General features: G+C 41.4%; 1 protein-coding gene and 1 pseudogene across 2 annotated transcripts; both read right to left on the bottom strand.

Annotated features, from left to right (window-relative positions):
- Nucleotides 1–3,150: 3,150 nt before the first annotated feature.
- On the bottom strand, nt 3,151–3,269 carry LOC136656337 (5S ribosomal RNA; annotated as a pseudogene).
- Nucleotides 3,270–13,095: 9,826 nt separating this feature from the next.
- Nucleotides 13,096–24,174, bottom strand: RBM47 (RNA binding motif protein 47). 2 transcript variants are annotated; one of them, XM_066632086.1, is made up of 4 exons: nt 23,052–24,174; nt 19,754–19,960; nt 17,274–17,449; nt 13,096–13,350 (listed from the first exon to the last, which is right to left on the bottom strand). In XM_066632086.1, the coding sequence occupies exons 1-4, from the start codon at nt 24,172–24,174 to the stop codon at nt 13,096–13,098; spliced, it is 1,761 nt and encodes a 586-aa protein (XP_066488183.1). The 2 variants fall into 2 exon arrangements, with proteins under 2 accessions (XP_066488183.1, XP_066488184.1); XM_066632087.1 differs by lacking the exon at nt 19,754–19,960.
- Nucleotides 24,175–24,839: the final 665 nt, after the last annotated feature.

The raw sequence follows: 24,839 nt of genomic DNA, 5'->3' as shown, positions 1-24,839 counted from the left end.
GGCACCTTCCTTATTAGGAAAGGCTATGGCGTTTGGGCCTCTTCAGCCTAGAAAAGAGACGCCTGAGGGGGGACATGATTGAGACATACAAAATTATGCAGGGGATGGACAGAGTGGATAGGGAGATGCTCTTTACACTCTCACATAATACCAGAACCAGGGGACATCCACTAAAATTGAGTGTTGGGCGGGTTAGGACAGACAAAAGAAAATATTTATTTACTTAGCGTGTGGTCGGTCTGTGGAACTCCTTGCCATAGGATGTGGTGATGGCGTCTAGCCTAGACGCCTTTAAAAGGGGATTGGACAAGTTTCTGGAGGAAAAATCCATTATGGGGTACAAGCCATGATGTGTATGTGCAACCTCCTGATTTTAGAAATGGGTTATGTCAGAATGCCAGATGCAAGGGAGGGCACCAGAATGAGATCTCTTGTTATCTGGTGTGCTCCCTGGGGCATTTGGTGGGCCGCTGTGAGATACAGGAAGCTGGACTAGATGGGTCTATGGCCTGATCCAGTGGGGCTCTTCTTATGTTCTTATGAGAGAGAGAGAGAAGTGAGGAGGCATGATTAACAAAGGCTGCAATCCTATCCACACTTTCCTGAGAGTAAGCCCCATTGAACAAAATAGGACTGAGTAGACCTGGTTAGGATTGTGCCCAAAAGCACATAAGAACAGCCCAGCTGGATCAGGCCAAAGGCCCATCTAGTCCTGCTTCCTGTATCTCACAGGGGACCACCAAATGCCTCAGGGAGCACACAAGACAAGAGACCTGCATCCTGGTGCCATCACTTTCATCTGGCATTCTGAGGTAATCTAAAATCAGGAGGTTGCACATACACAGCATGGCTTGTAACCTGTGATGGACTTTTCCTCCAGAAATTTGTCCAATCCCCTTTTAAAGGCATCTAGGCCCGATGCCATCTCCATGTCTTGTGGCAAGGAGTTCCACAGACTAACTACATGCTGAGTAAAGTATTTCTTTTGTCTATCCTAACTCTTCCAACACTCAATTTTAGTGGATGTCCCCTGGTTCTGGTGTTATGTGAGAGGGAGAAGAGCATCTCTCTATCCACTCTATCCATTCCCTTATTGAAGCCCCAAAAGACTAGGGGGGAAGAGGAAATAGTTGTATGGCTTCTTGTACTCCCATAATTTTTGAAGGAGCACCACTTCGCTCTGGTAACTGAGATGATGAGACACCATTATATGTCCCTGGCGTAGAGGCATCAACTTAGGAATGGATCCAGGGCTCTGCAGTGACTGGATCCAACCCTATCTCAACACCAAGTAAGCAGCAAAATATCATTGGTATTTTTGATCAAATGTCCCATTTCATTCAACAAAGGCCATGTGTGTCTGCATGCATGCACATGCAGGAATATGAGCTAAGCATTTCTATTCTTGGCTGTTGTGCAATTATGCAAATTTCAGAAGGGACCAAAGGAGGAAATGAATTAAAGTAACCAAATCTCAGAAAATACATGTGCAGTTCTTGAGCTGTAGACTAGAGTTTCCCTTTTGATCATGTACCATAAAGTTTAGAGAGCAAGGCAGGATTACAATGTATTGGGGAGGCAGTAGAGTGGAACTACATGACTGGAGTTTTCTATCTGTGACCCATATGCATGAGGTCTCTATCTGTATTGATTGACTTTTGACAAATCCGTGGACCCCCCCTATTTAGAGTCGCTGGGAATTTTAAAGGCTAAACATAAGTAAACAACCACAAATTGATGTTGTAGCAACTGCCTCATATGTGATATCTTCTGTAGCTTAGCACAAATTTTATTTGCTATGGTTATGAGTCCTTAACCTAAAAAAAGCTCACTCACATTAAAATAAAAACAACCATTAAAAAACCAGAACAATCATACAGAGAATAAAAGAATTAAAATCACACAACAAAACAATACATCTACACACTAGAGCTGCGGTTTTCAAACTCCCAGGGAGTTTGAAACTCCCCCCAATTGTGAGCCCTTTGTGAACAGGGAGTGATTAATATTAGCTATGCAAACTGCTTTATGAGCTACCTTTTGTTGAAAAAACAGTACAGAAATATTCTTATAATGCCTCAGGATTAGGTCCAAATGGAACCAAGAGGATAATTTCCAGTACATGAAGTTGGACATCAAATAAGGTTGAAGCTTCCACATAAAGTGAAATCAAAGTACAGCAATAAGGAAGATGTAACCATAAACATCAACAAGTCCAACATATTTCAAGCTCCATTCAGCCCTTCACTGAGGGAAATATGAATGAATAAAGTTTTTCAGGAGATATTGTTGCAACAAAGTAACTGACTAAAAAAGTACAGTGAATACTGAAAAGTAGTAAGAAAAAGGTGGTAAATACCAAAATAGAGCAATTCATTAGCTCCAGAAGCACAAGGACCAACTTTTGGCATAGATTTATATAATTTTGTATACAACTTTTATAGAAAATATTCTGTAATCTGCTCTGATGAGGAGACTGAGAGCCTAATCCTAGCCATACTTCCTGGGAGTAAGACCCATTTACCATAAAGGGATTTACTTCTGAGTAGACATGCATAGAATTGGGCTGTGAGTGCAGTCTCAAATACTTTGACCAGGGTTGTTGCTTGTGTCTGGCTACAAACTGAGGGCATATACTGGCCCATGGTCTGACTTTTTCAATGAAAGTAACTCTGTCCTTGAATGGCTGGATGATCTGGACTGACATTTCATCCAGTCTAACTGATATATACGTCCATGTATTATATGCCATATGCTAAATAAATAAATAAATCCTCTAAACCTTTCTACTCCATTACACTTCTTTCATTTTGCTCATTTTCATCACCACGGTAACAATTTACAAAACTATGATGTATTTAGAGATTAATTGAATCAAAAGTTGAGGGCATAAACTGCTGGAAAACCCCTAATATTGCTTAAGGAAAATCCCCTTTCCCACTCTCTCTGAAGACATTCTCATTTTTCTTCATTTTTCATGTAGGGTTACAATAGAGTGTCTATACTAGTGGTTTTATGTGAAACAGAGTACATATCCATGAAAATAGAAGTTGAGTTGGCATAAAAACCTATTTACCTTGTTATAGCTTACTTGTATTATTATGGTTGGTTGGTTGGCTGGTAACTTCCGTCTCGAAAGACTATGGTATAAGCCTACAGCACCCGGTATTCCCAGGCGGTCTCCCTTCCAAGTACTAACCAGGCCTGACCCTGCTTAGCTTCCGAGATCAGATGAGATCAGGCATGTGCAGGGTAATGAATCTTCAGGATTTAATAAACTGCATTCTACTGAAGCTGCTTGATGCCTTTCTGGAAGATGTGTTTGGAAAGCATGTGCACATGTGATGTGAAAACACTGCTATCTGATTTCTAGGCAGCATCAAGCCCCACTTCTAATGGGATTTCTCTTTGGGATATATGTGAGAGATTGATATTTCTCACATTACATTTTGTACAGATCTTAAATATATGTGTAACATATACATGTGACATGGAAGAGCCTTGAAAAAATAATAATCCAGGCAGCAGCACTAATAGCATTTTTTTCAAGGGTTCAAAGTACTTCACATGTACAGTATTAGCTTGATGTTGTCCTTATAACAACCCTGCAAGTTGAGTATCATCATCCCCATATTGCAGCTGGGGAGCTGAGGCTGAGGCCTAAGACCAAATGAGTTTGTGGCAGAAGTTAAACTTGCACTGGTTAAGTCCTGATGTGCAGCAAAACACCAGCATATTGTGTTGAGTTGCAACATGGTATAGTAAATCCTTGATAACTGCGCACTGGTGCCTCCAATTCATTTATCTATGGCAGAGGTGCCCAAACCTCGGCCCTGGGGCCACTTGCAGCCCTTGAGGCCTCTCAGTGTGGCCCTCAGGGAGTCCCCAGTCTCAGGCCCTCTGGAATTTGTTGGAGCCCACACTGGCCCGATGCAACTGCTCTCAGCGTGAGGGCAACTGTTTGACCTCTCGCGTGAGCTGTGGGATGAGGGCTCCCTCCACTGCTTGTTGTTTCATGTCTGTGATGCAGTAGCGGCAGCAAAGGAAAGGCCAGCCTTGCTTTGTGCAAGGCCTTTTATAGGCCTTGAGCTATTGCAAGATCTTCATTCATTCATATAAGTTCATCTTTAATATATTAATTTATGTAAATCTATGTAAATTTATTCAAATTTTAAATGTAAATTAATTCTTTTTTCCCTGGCCCCCAACACAGTGTCAGAGAGATGATGTGGCCCTCATGCCAAAAACTTTGGACACCCCCTATGGGAACCGAAGTTTTACTTACCTTGTGCCATTTGCTGACTGTTCTCAGCTATCCACTGCCATTCTGAAGCTATCTGTGGTGGTCATCCTGAAGGTATATGGCCAGGTTAGCGACCCCTTCCCCTGTACAGGATCAGACTTTCTGAGGTTGGAGTCATCATTACAAAAAAGGGGTGACAATTTGATTTTCCCTTGCCCCATTTTGCCATGGGGCAGTGTTTCTCAAACTGTGGGTCAGGACCCACTAGGTGGGTCGTGAGCCAATATCAGGTGGGTCCCCATTCATTTCACTATTTTATTTTTATATATTAGACTTGATGCTATTATGATCTGTGACTGCATTTGGGGAAGTGTTACAGACCTGTGCTTTTAACAGGCTAATATGTATAATATTTTAACAATGATAGTCAATGGCCCCTACTCCTGGGTAAGTGTGGATAGGATTGCAGCCTAGGATTGTTGAAAATTTTCCTGCTTGATGATGTCACTTCTGGTCATGACATCACTTCCGGTGGGTCCTGACAGAGTCTCATTCTAAAAAGTGGGTCCAAGTGCTAAAGGTGTGAGAACCACTGCCATAGGGTAAATGATTCAGTATCTGCTGAGTCGGCATCCACTGGGTATTCCAGGAACCTAACCCCGGGGCTAATGTGAATTGACTGTACTTTGCTTCTTGTCAAGTTAGAACTTCAGGATGGTGAAGTGGAAGAGTTATGATTAGTGCATGACATTGTTTCAGAAGATTAAGCCATTTCTGCCTAACATTGCATATATGCAACAGGGACCAAATGTGTACACCTTTGGGCTTGCCAAAAATGGATTAACATACTGTGGTACAATCATATTCTTTGCATGTAGCAGGCAGAATGCGGAAGCAAATAGAGTCTTTCTGCTTCTCCATTGAGTCTTGGAGTATTGCAGGTCCTGCACACGTCTCTGTGATGGGGCTTCCAGGAGTAGCAATAACCACTATAGTTAGCAAACCTTGCAAAATTTGTTCGCCTTGTGAAGACTATGCAAAGAGCTGGACATGCACAGAGCTAGAGGGGCAAAGCAGGGCATTTTACAGTAGCCTTGCCCCTTCCTACTTCTCTGGCCTTCCTCTCAGGGTGGGAGATCATCATCACTAAGTGGCATGGAATAGAGAGAAAGCAAAACAGTCACCTCAGCACCTTCCTCCCTGCCACGTATGTGTGTATCATTTGCAGTGCTGGAATTTTAAACGTCAACGCAAAATTGAAATAATAGTTTCCCAGTAAACAGTTGTGGGAAACGGTGGTTGTGGGGGCAGTGGTTGAAAACATTATTACAAAGAGGCTTCAACTTTTTTTTTTTGTTCAAACCACCAAATTTAATAGCCACAATTATTTTTTTTAAAAACACACCTTCCTTTGTTGAAAAAGAGATTATAAGTCTCAGTTTCTTTTCCCACAAAACATGTGACCAGAGCTAATGGCAAAATGTTGACGAACTAGATTAAGACCAACTAAGTGCCAACCACTGCACATTTCCTTGTTCTCCCTGGCCTGTGTACTAGCTACAAGGAGACAGCAGAATAACACGGAAGTTTGCTTTCTTCAGGAGGTGGATTTAATTGAAAAAGTTAAATGCAGCATCAATTCCTGTTAAATGAAACCCTTTCAATGAAAGCCTCTCATTTTGTTTTCAGTTCCAACCGCAAAAGGAACAGCATGAGAACAAAATGGGCTCCACAAAGCTGAAAACAGAGAGGCTACACAAGAAAGGCGAGTGTGCACTCCATTAAAATGGCTATCAAATGATTTAATTTGAAAAACAGAACAAAAATCTACTACACAATGCGGAATAAATTGTAGTCACTGGTATCCCAGCATAAATGTGTAGTGTAGCAAATCCTAGCAGGAGCCACAGAGCTAGGAAGCTTGTTCTTTTATTAGACAGAAGGTAGCCATAGTCTACCATGCTGCTGCCTGATCCTTTGGAACCTTGTGTGATTCCACAGGTCTGATGCAGCACAGCATGCAGAGCACCTCCACTGATGCAACTCTATGCTATCACATGGTGGGGGATAGGATCAGGTGGCTAGTTACATTGTGTTGAGATTACTGTAAGTACTCTGTATGGCCAGGGAGATACAATTCACTCCCGAATTGGCCTTTTCAGCCACACTAGACGCTGTTCCAAAACCACCTTTCAGAGCGCGATACCATAGTCTCTCGAGACTGAAGGTTGCCAACAACTCTGTATGGGGCTACCCTTTCAAATGGTCTGGAAACTTCAACTGGTTCAGTATAAAGCAACCTGGATCCTTTCTGGAGCCCAACTGACCTCACTACTCTATGCTTATGTGTTACCATCTGTGCTAGTTTCTAGCTCAAGGTGCTGGCAATTACTTTTAGAGCTAAACGACTTAGGGCAGACTGCCTCTTCCCACTGATATCTACAGGTATAGTCCCTTCTGCATCTGATGCCTTGCTTTCGGTCCCACTGTTGGTGAGCACTATTAGTGGGACTAAGGGGCAGTACTCTTTCCATAGCCGTGCCTAAGTTGTGGTATTCCATCCCTCAGTAGGCCTGAATGGTCCAGATGCTTGATATTGTAAAATGCCTGATTAAGACCCATCTGTTGCAACTGGCCTGCTTAATGCCTCTGCCTGCTTTTATCATGTCTTAATTTGGTAATTGCTATCATCATCATCATTCAATTATTTGTATTTTCATACAGAGGTTTTAAGATTTTGGTCTATTGATATGACACATTGTTCTTACAATTGTTGTAAGCAGGTTTGTGGGTGTGGAAGGGTGAGATATGAAATTTTAAATAAAATTCATATACGGAAGAAGAAAATAAATTAGTCTAAAAATTAACACGTCCTAAATCTTGCAGCTTCGTAATATGTGAATTTTCAAAGTAAAGGTTTTGGTTTTTTAAACTTGGATTGACACATAAGAGTTTAATAGTGTATTTCATGTATGCTTCACACCATGTTGAGAGTTCGAAGAAATCTATTGTATATAATTTGGTACCCTAAAGATCAGGTACAGTGTAAGATCCAGGACATAAATCTGAGGTCAGACTGATGCATGTGCTGGTGATGTAGTCAAGGGTCAGTCTTTCCCCCCTTTTTATATTATAGTATCTATTACAGTTTCTGTTCTCTGACATGCATAATATTGCCCATGTTCCTAATTGCTGGCTGTTGCAGGCAATGGTGTAGAGTGGAGGATAAAGAAACACACAATGTGAGGACATGGATTAATTGTGCAAGACATTATGGAGCTGAAATGAGACATGTATGCGCAACCTCCTGATTTTAGGAATGGGTTAAGTCAGTATGCCAGATGTAGGGGAGGGCACCAGGATGAGGTCTCTTGTTATCTGGTGTGCTCCCCGGGGCATTTGGTGGGCCGCTGTGAGATACAGGAAGCTGGACTAGATGGGCCTATGGCCTGATCCAGCAGGGCTGTTCTTATGGAGTTGCAAAGAATATATCAGGGGTCCAGTGTGAAAGATTGCCTGAAGAATCAACAGAATGAAAAGACCCAAGCTTTTTAGTACTCCCGAAGCCAGTAAAATACATTTCTAAAAAGGCTGACAAGGATTTGTTTTTAAGCAATGTTTTATTTACTACCTTCTAGCAAAGTTCTTTTTAGTGGAACAGTAACTACAAAAAACACAAAGAACTGAAATACAGCAAAATACCTAAAATAGCACATTTTGAAAATAAAGCAAACATATATATCTTTTTATACTTTGTTCTTAACCTAAAAAAAGTTCACATTTCAAGTCATAAACTTGCCTCAGTAGTGTATCAATGAAATGGTTTAGATAGAAGAGTTATAAGGTCAGACCACCGATTGGTGGTTCACTGATGCCCAAAAGGCTGTGATGACCCTGCTACCAGACATTCCAGTTAGTACCTTTGCACCTGTCCCGCATTCCTATGGCCAAGTGCATTTTGAGAACATTGCCCAGTATGCATATAGGATCCATTTCTTCTGCAGACACTATATGTGTATATAGATAGAATACAGCAAGAGCTTCACTTTTTGGTGAAAAAAATGTGCTGATATTTATTGATGCAAGACCTCTTATCCTTAAAAAAGATTTTAAAATGTAGGCTGCAGTCCCAATCATTTTCTTGATGGAGATTAGATATAAACCACTGTATAAAGGAGATAGTGATGTTTAGGCTTTGGTATTTTGTCTTCTGCCATTAGTATCAATTTGGGCTGGTTTGGCACAGGATTGTGGAATGAGAGGATATCCGGGAGAGGATGGAGGGCAAACCAAAAATGGGTTTTGGGAATTGGTTGACCCTTCAACTGAGAATTTTTGCTGAGTTTTCTCTAAAGCTGTAGCTATAACCGGGCATAGATTTTTCTCCCATGGTGAGACTATGCTGAAAGGGGGCTTGGTTTTCATTATGGGGGTAAACCTATGTATGAACTGTGCCACTTCACAAAAAATAGCCATCTGCATAAGAGCCCTAGATGTCAAAGAGAAGTTTTCTAACCTTGTTTTCTCCCAGCATACTAGCTTTCTAACAGCCCAATCCAAACCAACTTTCCAGTGCCAACGCAAGTGCAATGCAGCCCCAAGATAAGGGAACAAACATCCACTTCTCTTCAAATAACCTCCATGACTGTGCCCCCTCCTAGAATGCAGTGCACACCCCATTGGCATGGCTACATTGGTGCTAGAAAGTTGGTTAGGATTGGGGCTTGGCAATTTTTTGTTTGAAACAGTAACCTCAGTGCCTGACCCCATAATCTGGTGACACATCCAAGATATCTTAAAATGCTTGGAGCTTGTACCCCAAAGTCTTTTTGGCTTGCCAGCTTCTAGCGATCTAGCTCAATAGAAATATTTCAGTAGTAATTGTGGCCCTTTGAGGTAGGGTGTAGCAGTAATTTTAGAAATATAGTGGATATTTTTTAAGGACCTGCAGAAGAATCATTACTGCTACTTGGCTCTATAGCACTTTTCAGTGTACAAAATACGTTACCATTCTCTTTTATCATGAAAAATACTCTTGAAAATATTTATATATTTAAATTTAGAAAAAAATTGAGTTAGGACTATTTTCTAAAAATAACAATACATGTAAAACAGTTCATCTCAAGGTTATCTAAACTTATGATCTCAACTTTGAGGCTCCATTTATATTAAATGCACACATTGGGAAGCATGCACATAGATGCTGCTGCACATGTGTCAAAGCATTTCTGCTTAACCATTTCTGCCCAATGTTGTGTATACGCAACAGGGATCAAATGTGTATTCCTGTGGACTGGGAAGAAATTGGTTAATCACTAGTGTTCCTGCAGTTATCTTCCAACTCCTTAAGCTGCAGCAGTGGGTTTCCAGACTTATGGGACCATAATGTTTGGGGTCATTGGAAGACTCCCCCCCCCCCGAAGCTCTCATGTATACACAGAAGCTCCTACACAGCAGTTTGAATCCCACCCATCATCTATTGCACACCTTGCTTTAAAAAATAAAAACCTTTTGGTGCTCCTGCGGCATATCACATAAAGGAGAAGAATCACACTCAATGCAAAGTTTACTGTATTTTACATTTACTGCACTACTGAAAGCCTTTAAACAGGCCACAAAACACTGCAATAATATTACTTAATATAATAAGCTTCTTTATAATAACATTGAAATAAAACATTGGCTTTGTGGCAAGCCACACAGCCATATAAAATAGCAAAACAAAATGACTTTCAAAATGTGTGTGTGAGAGAGAAGGTACTTACATCTCTTTTTGTTGGTTTTAATTTATAGAGGTCTAATTTCTTCATTCCTCAATGTGCATGCATACATTTCCATTAATAGTAATGGGAAATGTGTATGGAAAGAGGATAAATTTCATGTAAGTACTGTATTACAGACCCCCTTACCTCAGACTTTTTGCATGAAATTTGATAGAGCAATTTTTAAAAAAGTAGTCTTTTCTGCCAGCAAGAGCATATTTGGTCCTGGACTATACTAGCATACATTCTCTGTCTCTACATGATATACTTTAAAAGAATAAAATAAACTAGCATTTGAGGCTATGCTTTTTTACGTGACCAACACAGAGTTGGTCACGTAATGAAATGAATAGGAATTATTCACATATAAGCACAAAGCAGAGGATGAGAAAACCCACAGGTTGAAAAGGGCCTATGACTTATGGGCCATAAGAGCCTATGGCCTATAATTATAGGCTATTTATAGCCTGTATTATCTCTGCACATGCAAGTGCCTGGAGCATATGCTCTCCAACTGCAGATTTATCTTAATTATTGGGGATATATATCTATCTACATCCCCCACAGTTCCAGAGAAATGCAGAAGAGCTTTGCAATGCAGCATTAGCTAAGGGTCAAATTTGATGATATGCCTTTTGCAGCTTTCAATCACACATTCATGTTTTTCAAAAAGCAAATAGAACCTGTGCAGGGCCCCAGACCAGATCACAAACAGGGTCCTGATCTGGATTGAGCCTACGCCTCAATATCTGTTTGCTCTGGAAGGAAAGCTCCCATCAGAGTCTTAAAGTTGAGTTTTACAGCATTCACTTCTTAGTCCTTATGGTTGGGGGGGGGGGAAGCTTGAAAGAGTGTGGGCAATGCCTGAAACTCTCAGAAACCAGAGGGTTTGCTGAATAACATGTCCAGTGGTAAGGTCCAGGGCTTTAGTAGTCTCCACAGTTCCTTGCTCTACCCAGAACTATAATATTTATACAGGTTAGGAGAAGTCAGTATGGAGTTTGTGTTCTCCTTTCAGGGAATCTTAATTTTTTCTTTAGTGTCATATGTACATAGTCCTGCTTATAATTGAAAGCTGCTTCTCTTGCCCTCCTTGCCACCAAAGATTCTTTAGTGCACATGCATGCCCTATGACTGCTCTAGTGTGCAAATAGTTTGGCCAGATTTTATTTTTTTTCTGGCTTTCCACCCACCATTTTTGACAGTTAGCCAAGGGCATTATATTCTAGTTGGACCTTTCAATTCTTGTTGTTTGGCAACCCTAACAGGGTCAAGCTGGATAGTATCTGGAAGAGAGAAAAATTTACAACAGTCATTACTGCACATACCGCAAAATTCTATTTAGGTTCCCTCAGAAGTAAGTCCCATTGTATCCAATGACACTTGTTCCCAGGAAAGTATGTTTAGGATTGCAGCAATTGTCTAGGCCTATCATCACTTTTTGGATAGCAATAATTTTCCCCCTCATATTTGTTATCTTGCCCTGCTTCCACAATGGAGTTGAGGGCAGCGTATGTCAGTTTCTAAGGTAGGTACTCATTCAGACACTGAGCAGTAGACCTGCTTAGTTTCAGCAAGGTAGTAGAATCATTTGCACTCAGACCATTGTCTGGGACGTTACAAGATCAGAAGCAGAAAATTTTGTCTACATAGGCATTGAAGACCACCATGAACACACCTCATTGTTATGTTATTCCTGCTCAGAGCCTATTGCCAAGATGAATGGATTTGAACGAGGTGAACTTGGGTAGAAAAATTAGGAACTGTGACCAATTTGACCAAAGGGCTTCTTTGCACATTCAGTTATCCCAAGAAAACTAATTTAAAGGTTAATGAATTTTGATTTTGGTTTAACCACTTTAAATAGAGTTAAATACTCAAAATAGAGTATATAGCAAAGGGACTCATCTTGGGATAGGAGACCACATACCATAATCGAGTCTCAGGAATCAGCAGGTGGAAGGAGCTCACAATTAATTGCACACATGTTTGACCAAAATACTCTGAAACCATATGGCTAATATATTCCATGATTCCAGGCTTGTATAAATAAGGCCCCAAAACAGCTGTTTCAGGATAATATGGCTTTTGAAACACCTACATTCTATCAAAGGATATATTCTGAAATATAAATCTGCAGATTAGGGTTTTTTTTAGCAATACTCACTCTTGGTATTTACATGGGCAATGATGGCACAGGGATGTACAAACCCATGGTTTTCTCATTCTAAGGTCACTGCTTTTATAACAAACAAACAAGACTTAGGAATAATCATTTTATGAAGTAAAAATGACTCACTACTGCTTATTCTAAAAGTCTGAAAATAAAAGAATGTTGATAAATAAAAAAGATGGCTGTATAGAAAATCCAGAAAGTTCTCCTTAACATTAAGCATAGCTTAATGTTAAGCATAGCTTAATGTGAGCCAATTTGTGAAAAATTCTTTATAACAATAGATGGTTATTTGTGTCTCTAGATACCAAAGAAACCATTCAAATGCCAGGACACAATGCAGAGGTCTCAGTCACTTTCAAATTGCACTTTCCAGTATAACTTTTTAAATAAGACACACGTTTGTATATATTTTTTTAAAAAAATCTATTGCATGTATTCTTTAAATATTGACTATATTCTTCAAAATATATTGTTTAAAAACTTTTCCCTAGCTGCTCAGGTGCACTTTTTAATATTTAGTTGATATATTAAAGGCACTACAAAATAGAAATCTCTGGAGTGCAGAACTTACTAAAAATAACCTTCATACCACAAATATATTGAAAATAATTGCTACAAACCCAGCACTATATATAAACCTGTAGAGAGGAATTGGGCCTTTGAAAAATAAGCCATTTTAGAAATGTAAGAATACAGTCGTATTAAATTTCAAAACAGCCTAAAAAGTTAGTAAAAACTTCATATGTATAAAAGATTTCAAACATGATGATATAAACTTCAATTCCAGGTTTTGTTTACTGATATCCAAATGTTTTCTTCTGCAGTAGGTTCTTCATAAATAGCGGAATGTTCCTTCGGCATTATCCCCACCCCCCCATCCTATCCTATCCCATCCCCAATAATGGATAGCAGTCTCAATAGGTTTGGTAGACATCATGTATTGGAACCTGGATAGTTGCAGCTGGAAATGCCTGAGGGATATATCCAGCATATCCTCCATAAGCAGCGGCTGCGGCAGCGGCTGCGGCTGCATTCTTCTGTAGTGTGGCTATTGTTGCTGTCGCTGCGGCTGGTGCAGCAAATGGGACGTAACTTGCGCCGTAAATCCCTGCCGCAGGAATTCTTTGTACATTCGGAGCCATGGTGTACACAGGAGTTATAGGGCGGCCCTGAAAATGGCAACGGCAAAAAAATCAAAACTTGTCGATGTTTTAGGAATCCGTATCTAACTATTGTGCACAACACCACACGTATTGGTTAGAAGCAATGTCAGATAATTTCTCTTAAGTGCTTGGCATAGTAAGATCACACACACACACACACACACACACACACACCCACACACACACACACACACACCCTTTCCCAGCTTCACCACAATGCCTCCAAAACCCCTCCTCGCTTACATGCTTGCTCCTGGTGATGGGAGAAAGGAAAACCTGGTTCCAAATATAGGTACTCTGGGTGAAAGCCAGATGCTAGGAGTAGCAGAAAACATAGTTTCCCCAGCACCACTGCCATGTCTCAGTCATGCAGGGCAGCTAGATTTCCCAGAGCTTCTGGCTTGCAACCATAGCAGCATAGCGTGTGCTGGAGTGGATGGGGAAAAGACCACCCCAATTTCCCACCAATTCACCTGTTTGCTGCTGGGGGGGGGGGGGCTCACTGACTTATTTGACTGTTATTAATCCAGGTTGGAGCGCAAGAACTCTCAGAGCCTTAATTTATTCTGAGACTTGTTTTTCTGAGTCAGAAATTATGAAGCTTGTCATGAATTATGAAACTTACTACTCACTAAAGTTCTGCTTTAAAGGTTAAAAGCCGACACTGACAATAATATATACTAGAGAGATATAGCCAATAAATGTATATCCTGACTCTCTTTTAGACTGCAAGAGACACAGGCCAATCGTATGTATATTCTCTCTGAACTAAACCCTACTGAATTAAACCATTTCTGCCCAATGTTGCATATATGCAACAGGGATCAAATGTGTACACCTGTGTGATGGGCAAAAATGAGTTAAATGGCACTTGTTGCTGATTACAGGATTTCCTTGTTTACCTTTACAACTTTGCACTCTGTCAAGGATGGAAAAGTAGCAGCTTTCAGTGCTCTCTCTCCCTATGCTCTGCTGTTGTGGCTATCTTTGCCAAAGAAACCTTTTGTTGCTTGTTTCCACATAAGACTAAAACTGTTGCTGCTGGAACAAGACCAATGACTTTTTTGCAAAGGTACCCCCAATGGCCGAGGACTGATCAGAAGAGGAAAGATAGGTACACTTGTAGTTTCTCCTTTGCCTGCCATATTCATTTCAGAAGGAAAAAAAAGGGATCTTATGCACAAAAATACAGGAAAATGGTCCATTGAACTCAATGGGACTACTGAATACACACACACATAGGATCAAGCTTTAACCAAGACGGAGTCAGTCTGTTGTCCTTGGGTCACCCATCTCCAGCTTCCTCTTGCCAGGCTGACATATAAAATATCTGTAGCGAGGCTTCACCACCACAAACAATGCAGTGCAAGACAATGTTTGTGCTGCTTGGTTTAGTTTTTGGAGTCTGAAAAATGTTGTCAGATTTGCTGCCTAGAAACACCTGAGAGAGGCAACAAAGCAGGCAACCATTGAAAATATGAAGCTGCAAACATTGGTTCATCTAGCTGAGTAAAACATCTTTTGAATGACAGTGACTCACTATGTTCTTAGACAGAAATCTTTCACAACCTTACAAATTAAGATCCATACATTGGAGATGCCAGTGATTGAACCAGGGACCCAAAACATACAAACCTGTGTTTTATGCCTCAGCTATGGACCAATACGAACATATGGCTATGCCTACATACCATGCATCAGCCATTATTCCTATGATAGGCACAAAAGGAAAGGACTCCCGAAGCTACAAATAAGTGGTATTTTAACACAGTCAAGGAATCAGTTATAAACACAACATATATGGAGAAGACCCTATATGGAGAAGTACAATACTTCTCCATTCCCCCCAGTGTCCATTACTTTTGTTTAGCTTCTTATCCTGCCACCAAGCGTCTGTGTCTTCCTTTTACTGAACGCTAAAACATGAAATGCAGGCAGGCAGCCAGCACACTAGACAAACTGTCCTGCTTCATATTAATATTCTGACTGTGTCCCCCTAGTGTGCAGGTTGCCTCTTCCTGACTGCCTTTCGCATTCCTGTTTAAGTGTTCACATACTTGCTTGGCGCCAGGGTAAAGAAACTAAACAAAGGTAATGAACGCGGTGGGGGGGCACATGAATTGGATACGAGGATATGGAGGATACTTGTACATGTGAAGGCAAAAGTTAGTGATACAACAGCTGGATATAAACAAGCAGACTGAGGTCTATAAATCTGCAGAGAGCTTGTTCTTATGAAGAGGCCTGCCAGAGAACACCAAAGTGACAAACACCAATTATATTGTCCAGAACAGAATCCAGAGGATACTGAATAGATGGAAAATTGGTCTTTTCTAGGGGCGGTTTGATGGCATTTCTTCAACAACTTTGTATTATGTTTTTGCAAGGAAAAAAATACATTTACATCTTTGTAGATTGTGAGCCCTTTTGGACAAAGGACCGTTTAGTTATCCAAGTCTCTCTGCAAACTATTTTGTGAACTTACCGAGGTGGGACCTCTGTATCCACAAGGGATCCATTCTTGGACACCCCCCCCCCCCCGTGGATATCAAAAACCATGGATAAACAAAATCATGGTTTTCAGCTCTTTAAAACCTCCAAAGGTGACCGGAGCTGTGCTTCAGACACCTCTGGATGGCTTTCTGAAACCCACAGAGGCTGTGCGCGTCTGCGGCCTCAGAATGCCTTAAAAGGCATAAAATATAACTTCTGGTTTCCTGAGGGAAACTGGAAGTAGCGGGTTTGTTGTTGTTGTTGTTTTGCCTTAAGGACCATTCTGAAGTTCACAGAGTTTGCGGGTGGATACCTTTGGAGGGTTCAGGTTGGGCCAAGTCTGGCTCAACATAGGTCCGGGGCCAAATTCACAGAAGCAAAATCTGCAGATAAACAGGCTCAACCTGTATAAACATTCTTCTTATTGTTGTTGTTTTATTGTAAGCTGCCTCAGATGCTCCACTATGGCGGGGGGTGGGAAGCAGAGTAGAAATTATTTTAATTAAATAAAAATGTAGGAAATGGATGATGATTTTTGGACTCAAGTTCCAGCCAAGATGTTGCAGCAGAATAAATAAACTGCTGGCAACCATGCTTAGAACAGCACACCCAGCTGTACTGTTCAAATATTATTCTGTAGAAGATGAAATTTCAAGTGCAAATCTTAAAAATTGACAAAAACAAAAATGGCCAAGTCAAACACACACCATAGCGTCCTAGAGAAGATAACAAAATACTATTCCATCAAATGCCAAAGTTATAAATAGCGATGAGTAAGGGATTCATTTCCAGTATAATGTCTTGGCTATTTCAGAAACTCTAGGTGGAATTTGAATTTCAAGGCAAATCTTATTTTGTTCTAAACAGAAAAAAAGTCGAATACACCCTCCCTTTGCACACAAGCTTGAGGGTCAAGAAGAATATCATACAAAACTAGGATTAAACAATGGTTCTTCATGACGTTTGAACTGAGCTGTTGTGAGATTGGATGACAGGATCTATAAACTAGCCAAGTCTTATGTTGACACACAAGAAATCTATAGGAGCACCCAAGTCTGGACTAGAACTCTGTTTCCTGGGTTTTGTTTTCTAATTTATACATACACCACACACAATAAGTTAACTGAAATGAGGGGAGGGAACCTAGAACATACCAGGGAGATAGTGTATCCTTAAGACTTGCTCTCAGAAATTAGATGATCCTAAGCATGTGGTCATAAGTTCAACAGAAAAGTGGTTGCAGGCAGTCATGCTCCCACTGAAACTCAGCACATTAGCTACATAAGAAATAAATTTCACAGCCTGGAGACACCCATTAACATAGGTTGTCTTATTATTTTAGCAGAAATAGTAGCCTTTCAACAGCAATTTGGAAAGGAACCATGCTTTCTGGATATCAGGAAGAGTCTGCTGGGAATGCCATGACAAACACATACCTGAAAAGGAGGAGGAGTTGAAACTGCTGGTATTACCGCTGCTGTAGCTGGATCCTGCTGGACTGCAATAGGACTAATTATATGCTCAACTGCATGGATTTTTCCATCTTCGATCATCTTGGCTGTTGGAGCGGCTTGAAACATGGAATACTGCGTACCAATAGTTGGGATTGCCACTAGAATAAACCAGGCCAAAATATTCTTAGGAGAGAAAAGAAGCAGCAGCAACAGTGCTATTTATCCAAGCTCTCTAGTTGATTTCTTATATCTAACCAGCCTATACATGAGCATGAGAAGAATGGTCTCTGACCAAATCCAATTCAAGGAGTGGTACATTTCCTCTGCCTCTTGACTCGCTTGTAAGGGAGTATTGTGTTCAACATTTTTGAAAAAAGATATTCCACAGATGAATACAGAGGGCATTCGGTAACTGCAGGGAATCCATCCCAGGACACCCCACAGATTCCAAAGTCCACCAATACATTGGAGGGGGAACAGCACCACATTAATTTCCCCGGGGGGGGCTGCACCTGGCTCTCCAGAGGTCACACGCAGCCTGCCTGTGCCTCAGAACACCTCCTGGACACAACTGGAAGCTACTTCCAGTCATGTCCGGGAGAATCTCTGAGACCTTCTAGCCATGGGTTGCTCAAATATGCAGATGCAGAGCCAGTGGATTAGGAGGGCCCACTGCATTATACATTTGTTAGTGTTGTATGCAAGGCTCCAACTACCAGCTTCATTATAGACTGTATGTATTATAGGCTATAATAGACTTTTATTATGGAGAAAGGCTACCCATGCCTGTCATATTGTGTGGCATTATAAGGTTCTGGCCTGGGCCACTGTCCTGAGAATATTATTGGGAGCAACTTAAAAGAAGTAGACCATCCTTGGCATAGACCAGGGGTGTCAAAAGTTTTTGGCAGGAGGGCCACATCATCTCTCTGACACTGTTTAGGGGGACGGGGGAAAAACGAATTAATTTACATTTAAAATTTGAATAAATTTACATAAGTTTACATAAATGAATGTATTAAAGATGAACTTATATGAATGAATAAAGGACTTGCAATAGCTCAAGGCCTATAAAAGGCCTTGCACAAAGCAAGGCTGGCCTTTCCTTTGCTGCCACTACCGCATCACAGATGTGAAACAGCAAACAGTGGAGGAAGCCCTCATGCCACAGCTCACACAAGAGGTCAAACAGTTGTCCTCACACTGAGAGCAGTTGTGTCGGGCCAGTGAGGGCTCTAGCAAGTGTCTGGAGGGCCAGAGGCTCATTGGCGACTAGGGGCTCCCTGAGGACCACATTAAGAGTCCTTGAGGGCCGCAAGTGGCCCCAGGGCTGGGGTTTGGGCACCCCTGGCATAGACATATGAGTTCAGTGAGCCACACTCGTGCCTGAGAAGGCATAATTTCTAGAGCCATTTCTAATGAATCTTATCAAGCAGACACCTTCACTGATAGGGATACACATGTAAGCTGGTTCTCCTATTGCAATTTTCTCACATTAGTGCAACTCTGAGTGTACCCATGACTTTCAAGGTGCTTCCAGATGACAGCTTTCCTCAGCCGACAGAGAATTGTGTGGGAAACCAACACAGAGACATGTTACATGCTATAAATCAGGACCTTCCAAACTCCGGCCTGGGGGCAGGACCCAGGGTTTGGAGTAACTTTCCGCTTCGTGACTGCAGCTTACCATTCTGCCAGGTTGCTGCATGACCTACTGCAATCAGGGGGACAGGGACACTCTGGACAGTTGCATCTGCTCAGACATCCTGTTGCACAGTCTCCTGGGATGCCGGGCAGCAGATACTACTGCCCAGAATGTCCCTGTCCCTGGATTGCAGTAGAAGTTTCGCAGCGACCAGGAGGAATGGTAAGCTGCGATTCAAAAAGGGACCACTTTTTCTTTACACAGAGGTCACAAATTTGGTGACAGCTGCTATGAACTCATAAACTTGGTGGAAACATAGAAAGCTGTCTTGTACCAAGTCAGCCCACTGGTTTATCTAGCTCAGCCTGGTCTATGCTGCCTGGTAGTGACCCTCTGAGGTTTCACGCAGAAGGTCTTTCCTATCCCCACCTGGAAACACTTCAGATCTTGAAATTTAGACCTTCTGCGTGCATGTGCTCTACCAATGATCCCTGTGCTGTAGCCCGAAACATAACAAGATCAGCACAGTGGGGGGAAAAAACACCATCAAACCACTTTAGTTTACCCAAGAAGCAAAAGGTTCCCTACTTTCAGTAAGCTAAAGATTTAAAGGGAGTAAAGGTTTATAAACAAATAAATTAAAGCTTGAGACTGTATTCTAATCCTTATGATAATAGGCACCTTCCTTATAAAATACTGTCCACTTAACTTCTGAGCTTGCAGCTGCTTTATTGGTCAAACTAATGTCTAGAAGTGCTCTGAAAACAAGATTTCTCCCTTGCCAGCATTTTTCCCCCATTCCAGCTGTTATACTAACCTGTGCCAGGTTTAATGGCAACTGGGTTGACAGTAGACAATTCCAGATTGGGTACAAGCTCGTATCCTTTATCTTGCTGTTTTCCTTTCCCTTCGTGATATCTGCTATATATGCCACGGCCTGCAGAGTATCCCCCCAGGTATGAACCTCTTGGGCCAGGGGCTCGGTTGCCCGCTGCACCTCGTCCTCTGCCTCTAACGCTGCCTGCTTGTAAATAAAAACACGGTATTTATGAAAGTGCACACAGCAGCAACAATAGTATGCACTAGTTTTGACTTTCTAAAGTATACTTGCAAGGAAGGAGAGAAGCTTATAGAGGCTGGGCAAGTCGTTTGCATTACAGTACTGGTAATGTACTTTATAATGTACATTATAAACTTTATAATGTACAGTACTTTATAATGTACTGTATGTATACATACATACAGTAATTTCTATAGCATACAGTACTTTCTTTTCTGTATTTTCTGTATTTTCTTTCTTTTCTGTATTTCTATAGCATACAGTACTTTATAATGTACTTTATAATATAATGCACTTTATAATGTACAGTAAAGTTTTGACTTTGCAAGGAAGGAGAGAAGCTTATAGAGGCTGGGCAAGTCGTTTGCATTACTAGTAAAATTGATACTAGTACTAGTAAAATTGATAATAAAATCCAGTAATTACTTGTTATGTGCTTTCCTGTTAAATTTTGGGCAGGTTTTTTTTTTGGTAGAAAGTATATTTTAGTATTTAGGAACATTTTTTGTACCACTGACCCTTAGCATATCAGATGAGCTTCACGTCTAGCCTAGTATGAAAGAAGATAGAATTTTTTCTTCTCCCTGTCCCATCCCATATACACTATCGCAAACTCCAGCTGGAGTTGTTAGGTGGCAAAGAGGTAGGTTATTTGCTTGCAGGAGTCTTAATATTCAACAACAGGTCTTGTATTAAGGTGGCATTAAGGGTGAGCCGGGTCAGGCAGTGGCTGTGGGCCCAGCCAGGCTGACTTCCAAGTTCTCAGTACTTGTGGCAGTGTAGAACTTAATGCATCATAAGGGGGCAAAGATGACATGGGGTGGTGCCTGGTTTCCCCCCAGAGCCCCTAGTTACCTTGTGATACTAGCCTCTTCTAGGTACTCATGCTAGTACTAATCTCTAGCGAACAAGTGTTAGGTGTCCGAATGTTTCTATTAGGTCTGTCTGAATGTATCCATATATCTATCCTGCAAGTACTTGATAATCTCCCCTCCTGCTCTGTTTTTTTCTTCTAGTTCTACTCAGCTATCAAAAATAGTTAATTTAATAAGTCATTGTTTGGCCGCCAAACATGGCTGGTTGGCCACACTTGGCTTTGCTAATCACAAATTGTTGTACTGGTCTGATTTCTATCACTATGAAATGCTATATAAAAGACACTGCTCAGTAAATCTGGGATTGTTCTAGAGACAAAGTCAACAGTAAGCTGCTTTGAGTGCCTGCTAGGGAGATGAAGCGGGGTATAAATTTGTAAATAAATAAAATCCTTGATGCCCCTATGTTGAGCAGTGTTTCATGCACTCATCTACAATTTCTTGTTATAGTAATAGAAATGTGAAATGAGTAAACTAATTTCTCATTTAAATTAATGCAAATGTCTTCTAAAGTGAAAGGTCCATCAGGAAGACTGATGTGTTTACACTCTGCATAGATGTCAATGGGAGTCCTTCAATTCTATGCAAGAATGTAAAGTAGATATAACTTTTAAAAACTTGGTAACTATATACATATTGACTCGATGCCATGAATGTTCAAGCATCACTTTGTTCAAAGAAATTGGTTGAATGGTTTCAAAGTCTTCTCATGATCTGTCCATTTGTCACCACCAAACAACAACTGCTGTTTACATAAATGACTAGTAAGTTGTTATGAATGGACAGGGTCAGTGTGCAAGGAGACCTTATATAAACCAAATACCCTTGGAGGGCACAGTTTATCACTATACTTGAGGCACTTCTTACAGAATTCCAGGAAGTATAGGGACTCATAGTCCAATCCAGCATAGTCCAATCCCAGGGCTGCAGTGGCACCAAAAATGGTGATGGCTGCATCCTGCATGCTCCACAGGCAGCGCTGGCGGCTCCTTGGGAGAAGGGAACTTTTGTCCCCTTCCCCCGGGTAAGCCGAGGAGCCCCGCAATGGGTCTACTCAATTCTAAGTTTTCCCGAGGGTTGGTGTAGAATTTTGAGCCTCCGTGTTGGGCCAACGGCCTGAAAAGGAGGCTCAGGATCCGGTAGAGCAAAGCTCCACTGGTCCTGCTTCCCTCCCGCCCCACTCCCTCCCCCAGCACATTTGCAACAGTGTGTGTCAGCCGTGAGCCGGTCCTCAGGATTGGGCCATCAGACAGCATAGAGTCCAAAGGAATGTTGGAGACTTAAATAGTTATAGAGAAATGGAGGATCTGAGGGACAAAATGTTGCCATGTATCCTCAGTGCCAATAGGGAGTGCTCCACTTCAGTTTTGTACAGGAATTATGTAGTGCTGCTGCAGGGGGCAGCAGGAGGGTTTCAGGAGGAGGAGGAACAGGAAAAGAGGTCACCTTTTTTCTTTCCCATTGATCAGAAGACATCCCAATATCTATCACTAAAGAGCTCAAGTTCAAAACACTTTATATAACTGGGAATGGGGAGGGGTGTCTCTGAACAGTGGGAAAGCTGTCAATTTCCCTCTCTGCCCTTCATGATATATAGAGAAGCAAGTTTGTTACCATCATGACACACATTCTTTTCTGACCCCATTCTTCCTTCCAGATTACTATAAAGCTATCAGGGCTGAAACAGGGCCTTTCCTTCTGCCAGTGCTCTACACCACACCTGACACCTTCAGAATTCCATGGCTCAAATGACCTCAGTCTTCCATGGTTCCTGGAAGTCACTGAGCCCAGGTCTTTGTTTTGTAAAAATTATTTCTCTTTTACATTTATAAAGGAATACATTTGTGCATACCTGGGTAGTCTCTCAAGTATTCTTATACTAGCAACATATTTTTGGTTGACCCTGTCTTGCTTCCAGACTGATAGTCATGAGACTACCCGAGTTCTCTGTTAGAGGTAAGAATGACAAACTTGCTAGAATTGTCATTTTTAATTTGTGTCGAGCGTCTTGGAAAATTGCGGCCAAGAGGCAGGATATAAATATTTTCAGACAAAGAAATTGCTCTGTAGAAAGCAAGTTAAAAGAGAAGCAGTTTCACCAAGACAAGTAGGCACCCAGTTCTAGAGAAAACATAGCTAAAATAATTCCTCTTAAAATAGGTCCAACACCATATACTAACCTTTCACAAAATATTCTCGATTTGGACCAATCAGAGCATTGTATGGATATCCGTAATATGCTAGGGTATATGGATCACAAGAATAAACGTAGTTAGGTTGCTGAGTAACTTCAGTTGTTCCTCCACCTTTTGCAGCCTTCTGGTATCGAGTGTACTGCTCTTTGTCTACAGGCTTGGCTAAGGTAACTTCCAGGCATGACCCTTCAAGCTCCGTGCCGTTGAGGTTGTTCATGGCATGCACCGCATCTTCCCGGCTTATGAAGTGTACAAAGGCATAATCTCGTATCTTTTTAACCCGTTCTACGCAGCCAGGGTTAAACTGACCAAAAACTTTTTTAATTGTATCCTCTGTGGTTTCAATCATTAAATTCCTCACATACAGGATTTTGACGGTCTCCATAACATCTTCATCAACATCGATTTCTGGTTCTGCCCAGTCAACTGCAATCTGGTGGCCCCAAAGCTGGATTCTTCCAGGCATCAGTTTCCTCCTTGCCATAGCGGCTGCTCTATGGCTTTCATACTCTACAAAGGCAAATCCTCTGTTTTTCATCTTATCTGCTGCACTGGCATATACAATGACATCAAGCACACCATCTGTCACCTTGGAGATCTCTTCTAGAATTTCTTCTCTTTTTTTCATCTTGGGGATTCCTCCAATGAACAGCCGGCAATTATCTACACTGCAACACACACCTAACAGCCTACCAGGACGGATTTCATAGTTATTCAGTTCTTTGACGGCACGTTTCGCTTCATATTTTTGAGTGTACATTACAAAGGCATAGCCACGGTTTTTCCCATCGAAGTCCATCATCAGACGCATTTCATAGATCCGCCCTGCGGATTCAAATACAGGGACTAGCTCGTCTTCATAGACATCACGGGGAATTTTACCAACAAAGACTTCACACCCACGAGGAGGATGAAGCCCTTCCCAACCTGGAGGTGGTCCACCATACTTGCGTTGCCCATTCTCTTGGACCATGGTATACCCAGTGCGCTCTATAAGTTGCAGTAGCGCTGCCTCATTAGGTGCACCGGCTACACCTTCGGGGACTTTATTTGTCTGCATATTGGAAGAATCGTTACTCATTCTAGCAGCAGAATCTTCAGCTGTCATTATGTCCAAATCATTCAAAGTGTGGGGATACCTAAATAAAGAGGTTAAGGATTACAACCATTAGATGCTATTAAGAGTACAGTTATCTTTATAGAAAGACAGACCTGCTAGAACATCTCTGGATAGTAACTACCTGTCTAGAGACAGCCATGCAAAGAGTCGCTTCATGAATTTAAGATCTAGCTAAACCCCTCTGTCCTCATAGCATAAAATCAGACATTCTGTTGTTCTTGAACAGGATTGAAAAAAGTTGGCTGCAATTTATAGAACACGGGGAGCATTGTTGGTTAGGAAAGAATAATGCAAGTTAGAAAACTGTCCACTACCCATCTGGCTTGCATATCAACTCCCATAAAGCATATTTTCATATTGCTTAGCACTTCTACCCACCCAGATGTGGAGTTGCTACCTCAATAAAGGGACGTTGAGCTAGCAGAGTGCAGGTTGCAGGAATGGTTTTGTCCTAGATCAGTGTTCTTCAGTCTCTTTTGGGCCATGACCCCAATAAATAAGTTATGAAACTGGAAACCCACTGTTGATCCTGTTCCCCCTTCCACCAACTCACCACCCCTGTCATGGATGTGGATAATCATGTAAAATTAGTGATAGTGAAGCCTGAGCCATTTTTGTTTCTGTAAGAGGTAGACTTACAGGACTTTAGACAG

The sequence above is a fragment of the Tiliqua scincoides genome, chromosome 6 (genome assembly GCF_035046505.1).
Source record: "Tiliqua scincoides isolate rTilSci1 chromosome 6, rTilSci1.hap2, whole genome shotgun sequence".
Taxonomy (NCBI): Eukaryota; Metazoa; Chordata; class Lepidosauria; order Squamata; family Scincidae; genus Tiliqua; species Tiliqua scincoides.
This window is presented reverse-complemented; position numbering and strand designations above follow the sequence as displayed.